Raw genomic sequence first — 6,299 nt, 5'->3', positions numbered from 1 at the left:
CCTTTGCCAGTGGATCTTCCTTACCCAGGAATTGAACCAGGGTCTCCTGCATTGCAGGCAGATTCTTTGCCAACTGAGCTATCAGGGAAGCATTAAAGGGCTCTTGAAACACTGTGGCATTCTATGCAGTCAATGAGATTTATTAGCCAACATCTTTATCGTTAACATTATCCCAGAATCTAGTGCATGGTTCCAAATTGCTGTAAAAACAGAAAAGGGAGTTCATCTTATCTTTGGATTTCAAAGGCTGGTAAAATGGAAGAGAGAGGGGAACGTTTATAAAAGAGCTTTGGAATGATTATCTTTACACTCCATGTTAGTTAAGGAAGCAATAGCCCTTGTGAAAATTCCTTCCACATGGCCTTAACTAAACACTGACCATTTATAATACTTTTCTCTCTCATAGTTGCTCCTTATTCTCTCTCATATAAAACACTTCCAGTTTAATGATGGGAACAGCATTCTCTTCACAACCACACCCGTGCAAAAATAGACTCTTGTATTTGCTCTCAATCTCAAACAGAGCCCTCAATCACGGACAGTCCAGGAAGGGAAGATTTCCATTCAGAACTGTAGTTGTGAGAGGAGTGAATTTGACTACTTCCCATGGTATTAACAATACCCTGGTAAAGGCCCTGCATTCTTGATAGCCATACATTTGGTTGTGAATAAAAAGGAAGATTAACAGTTTTCCTCAGTACGAGTGCCAAACAGCTCTCATTGCACATCACAGCTTCCCAGCCTGGAGACTCAGCCACCTACTTCTGCACAGCAAGTGCATGGTGCTCCCCAGGCAGCCGAGGCTTCAGATACACCCTGCTGTGTAGATTAAATACACACACACACACACACACACACACACACACAATTTGTTTGTGCATAAGAAGGCTTAATATATTTTAAAAAATTGAAATTATACAGAATTTATTTTTTGATCAGTAGTGAAATTGACTTGGAAAATCAATAGCAAAAAGATATCTTTAGAAACTCCCAAATACCTGGAATCTAGGCATTAAGTTTTAAAGTAACCCATAGGCTAAAGAAATAATTACTTGGCTGTTAGAAAATATTTTGAAAGAAAATATAGTGAGAACATATACATATAAATATTATGAGAAACAGGTAATATCTCATAATATAATATCTCATAATAGATTCTGGTAAAGAATCTGCCTGCAATGCAGGAGACCTGGGCTCAATCCCTGGGTTGGGAAGACCCCCTGGAGAAGGGAAAGGCTACCTACTCCAGTACTCTGGCCTCGAGAATTCCATAAACTGTATTCACAAAGAGTCGGACACGACTGAGCTACTTCCGCTTTCACAGGTAATATTTTACATAGGAGGAGTTCATCTTTTTAAATACTTATATTTCTAAAGAAAAAGGCTGCAAAACAATTATCTAAGCTTTCAACAAAAAAAGATAGAAAAAGAAGAACAAATTACAACTAATATAAACTGAAATAAGAAAATAATAAAAATGTCAAGTTGGTAAAACAGAAGGAAAATGATAGAAATACCCATGAGATACAAAGTTAAGTTTGCTAAAACAATTAATAAACTATATATTCCTAGATAGAATTATCATGGTGAAAAAAAAGAAAACACAAATTAGAAATATAAAGAATGAAAAAATAAGATATAGTACAGATGTTGCAGTGTTAAAAAGATAGAGTCCCTCTGCTGTCTACCTGAAACTATCACAACATTGTGAATTGGCTGTACTCCAATACAAGATACAAATTCAATAAAAATGAATAAAAAGAGAAAATAAAAAATTATTAACAAGATAATGCTACTGACTCATCCCAAGTGTGGATGTGGGAAAGTGGAGAAATTTGATTGTTTGGCAAGGGTGCAATGACAATTCAGTGGAGTAATGATAGTCTTATGAACAAATGACTTAGGGACAATTGGATATTCCTAGGCAAATAACTGAATCTTGGTCTAAATCTCCCACCTTATACAAAAATTTGAGGACAATCTCAAAATGGACTGTATATCCAAGTGTAAAATCTAAAACTCTAAATCTTTTTGAAAAAAAAAAAATCTTCAGAACCAAGTGTTAGACAAAATGATTTTTGTCATGACGTTAAAGCACAATCAATAAAAAATAAAATATTTCATCATAAGTAAAAATGCTTGCTCTGTGAAAGGTACTATTAAGAGAATGAAAAAGACAAGCTGCAGAATGGCAGGAAATATTTTCACAATGTATTTTAATCAAGGATGGTATTCAGAAAACAATGAATTGTCTAAACTCAGTAGGAAGAAAACAAGTAGTCAAATTGGAAAATGGTTCATCCAAACATATCATGGAAGAGCTATGTGTTAGTGAAATAAGTGTATAAACAGATGTTCAACATCATTAACCATCAAGGAAATGCAAATTAAAGTTACAATGAGATACCATTCCGCATCTTGCTTAATGGCTAAAATGAAAAATAACCAAGTTCTGGCAATGATGTAGAGAAGTTGAACCACTCATACACTGCTGGTGGGTAAACGGTGCAGTCATTCTGGAAGACAGTTTAGCAGTTCCACATAAACTTAAATATTCACTCACCTTACAACTCAGCAATCATACTCTTTTATAGGCATTTGTACTTGAGAAATGGAAAACATGTTCACAGAAATATCAGTACAGAAATATTCATGGCAGCTGTATTTGTGATGGCCAAAAGCTGGAAACCAGCCAAATGTTCTTCATTGTGTGAATAGATAAATATACTGTGGTACACCCATACAATAAACTATTACTTACAGATCTATCTCAAGCTGAAATAGGGTTAAGTCTCGAGAAACCATTTTAGGTTGAAAATGTAAGTGGAAAAAGCATATAATATACTTAACCTCCTGTGCGTCAGAGTTTTGCCTGGTCTAACCTCAAAGGTGTTGTACTGAAAGTGAAAAACAGAATAGTGGTGTGGGTGCGGAACATTCCTAAGTGTATTAGTTGTTGACCCTCACGATCCCAGGGTGCACAGAGAGCTTAGCTCGGTGTTGCTGCCCAGCACGACTACGGAATGTCATACAGCATGCTGCTAACATGAGAAAAAGTAAAAATTCAAAATACAAAGTATGGTTTCTAGTGAATGCATATATGCTCCTCACTACCATACGGTGAAAAACCTTAAGTTGATTCATCACAAGTTGCGGACAGTCTGTAGTGATGAAAAGAAACTTATTATTGATTCATGCAACAGCCTAGATGGATCTCAATGCTGAGTGAAAATGGTATCTCAGGAGACTACTTGTTACATGTTTACACACCACATTATTACAAATGCATACAGAATGTAAGAATTTACTTATACAGCATTCTCAAAAGGACAAAATATAGAGATGAAAAGATCAGATCAGTAGTTGCTAGAGGTCATCATGAGTTGCCAGAGTGGAGACAGTGTGAAAGTGGTTTTCTCTAGGGAGATGGAACAATTCTGCATCATGATTTTAGTGATGGTACAAAAACCTGTACCAGTGATAAAATTTCACAGGGATATGCATAATAAAACTGATATATCAGATTATCATCTATATTTCAGTAATATTTTATCAATATTAATTTTCTGGTGTATGTATAATATCTGTAATTATTAAATACAGATATTGTATGTGCTACAATACAATACCATGCTGCTGCCCAGTTGCTGTGGACATTCGCAATCCCTTCTACTTAAATACAAGTAGGTTTGGTAATTGAAACCAGGGCATCAGCTGCCTGTCAGCACTCAGAGGTGAAATGGGACAGAGGAGATGTCTCAACTAAATATGCACTCTCCTCCATGCATCAGTCATTAACACCACCACTCAAGCAACTTGAAAGCAAGGGGTTGGCACTGTTTCAGAGACCTTGTCTGTACTTTCTTTTCTACTATTCATTTGCCTTTGGTTCTTTTATATTAATTCATCCATTAAAATAATAAAACCAGCTAGAAAATTCACAGCTACATTCAAATGAATAGGTAACAGTTTACAAATCTCAGCCATCACCTTCTGTGCTGTAGACATATACTGCGTGCTTGCAGTCTGTAGACACCAAGTTTTATTGGAGTGCATTATACTATATTATGGCACAGAAAGATCTGGCATGCTTTATTTAACAAAAAGAAAAAATAACAAGCAACTAACTCGTGAGACTGAACATTTTGGGCCAGTGGGATGAAAAAAAATGACATGAGGACAATTCTAAGAAACATGATCTAATAAGTACAATTCTACTTGTGGAAGGAATGGAACTCAATATCCTGATCCCCCTTAAAGTCTGATAAATAAGACTCAATATCAAGTTTCAAAAGAAAAATTACTTTATTCTTGTTATAAATTCATACAAACATAAAAAACAGAATGGACTCTGAAAGTTAGAAGGACAGATATTTTATCATTTGTTGTCAAAGTAATTTTATGTATTGGAAAAACCTAGCAGAGCACTAAAACCTAGAAAAAAAATATATTAAAAATTTTGGATAAGACTGCCTTTCACCAAAAGGGCCAAAAGTCTGTGAGTTTTTAAATAGAGTGTTTAGATTTTGGATGGAGAAATGTAAGTATAGGCTAAATGAATGACTAGTAAGTAAGTAGATTACAAGAAGGGTTCATTGCTTATACTAAATCTTATTTTAGGTCCGTGCATGTTGTTACAAACAGCGTTATTCTGTTCTTTTTCATGGCAGAGCGATTTCATTGTGGGTTTTCCCCGGTGGCTCTGCAGTAAAGAATCCACCTGTCAAGGAGGACACAGGGGTTCTATTCCTGGCTCAGGAAGACCCTTGGAGAAGGAAATGGCACCCCACTCCAGTATTCTTGCCTGGGAAATCCCATGGAAGGAGGAGCCTAGCAGGATACAGTCCACAGATCCCAAAGAGTTGGACACTACCTAGTGACTAAAGAACAAACACATCATTGTACATAAATAGCACATTTTTTTATCCATTCCTCTGTCAATGCACATTTCATTTTGCTGTAACACATCACTGTAAATCAACTAAACGCCAATAAAAATTTTTTAAAAAGCCTAATTTAAATGTGATGGCAAAATTATTCTGTGGAATAATCATAAGTGATTATCAACTTGTTTGTTCTTCAGTTTCACTCAGTTCAAACCTTTAAAATAATTGCTTTTGCAAAGCCCCCTTTTGGGCTCAGCCTAACTTAATTACCAGTGAAAGAAAAATAGACAAAGTAAGGGTTTGTGGTGAGCTAGACTTTTCTTTCCCATCTGTGCACAGACCATGTCACCTATGAACATGACAACCCCCACTTCCTGCTTGAAGGAGTCACACAGGAACTGGATACTATGTATATGCGCTGCCAGGCACTCAGACACTGAACTCAGCTTGAGGCGGAACTCAGCACATTTGAGCAGGGAATGCTGCTCATGCTGCTCTCCAGTCTGCCCTGGGTGTTCCTGGCCTTCATCTTCTCTGGTAGGTATTCTAAAAGAGAAGCAAGCATCTTATGATTTCAGTTTGTATTTTTTTAGTCTAATTCCTATACTATTTTATTCACTGCTCCATCTCTGTTTTCTGATTTCCCCCCCCCAGGATCCAGTGTAGTCCAGATAGTTACTGAAGACCAGCCATACATTTCCAGTCAAGCTGGGGAGGTAGTCACCCTGAACTGTCGCTATGAAACACATCGGAGCAGTTACATTTTTTGGTATAAACAACTTCGCAGTGGACAGATAATTTATCTTATTCTTCAGGATTCTTCTACCCAGAATGCAATGGATGTCCAATACTCTGTAAATTTTCAGAGATCACATAAATCCCTCAGCCTCACCATTTCAGACTTACAGCTGGAAGACTCTGCAAAGTACTTCTGCACCCTCTGGGAACTCAGTGCTTGAAGTAATAGAAAAAGCTGAACACACCTGCAGACCCCAGACAAGAAACGGTAGTCCTGCGGTTGCTTCATCTGTGGTCTGGATCAGAAAATTTAATTATAAATAAAAGCTCCTTCTTTGTCATTTGGAAGCAGGTGTCCAGAGTAATTTTCTACTGATACATTCTCCTCTTAAATTTTTGACTTTAAATAAAACACACAGAACATGTGTAAAGTTGTCTAAATTTGAAAACTTGCCCCATAATAATGTAGAATGGCAGTTTCACCTAGAGAGGCTCACATCACAAATCTGGGTCTAGAAAATGAAATCGTCATGACAAACATTTCCTTAGTCCTTTTCCCTTAGATTTTGTGTCAGGGCACTATCAGAGGAGAGCCACCAGTGATGTAGAGTAAGAGATTGGTGATAAGGATTAGAACATAGGCAATGGCTACAGCTGGTGGGAGTGTCCATAAAA

At 36.8% G+C, this 6,299-nt stretch overlaps 1 gene segment (V, D, J or C); it reads left to right on the top strand.

Moving 5' to 3' along the window:
• Nucleotides 1-5,256: 5,256 nt before the first annotated feature.
• Nucleotides 5,257-5,845, top strand: LOC129621934 (T cell receptor delta variable 1-like). The segment is given in 2 exon segments: nt 5,257-5,423; nt 5,541-5,845. Coding segments are annotated over 2 exon segments (363 nt in total).
• Nucleotides 5,846-6,299: the final 454 nt, after the last annotated feature.

The sequence above is a fragment of the Bubalus kerabau genome, chromosome 10 (assembly GCF_029407905.1).
Source record: "Bubalus kerabau isolate K-KA32 ecotype Philippines breed swamp buffalo chromosome 10, PCC_UOA_SB_1v2, whole genome shotgun sequence".
Taxonomy (NCBI): domain Eukaryota; kingdom Metazoa; phylum Chordata; class Mammalia; order Artiodactyla; family Bovidae; genus Bubalus; species Bubalus kerabau.
This window is presented reverse-complemented; position numbering and strand designations above follow the sequence as displayed.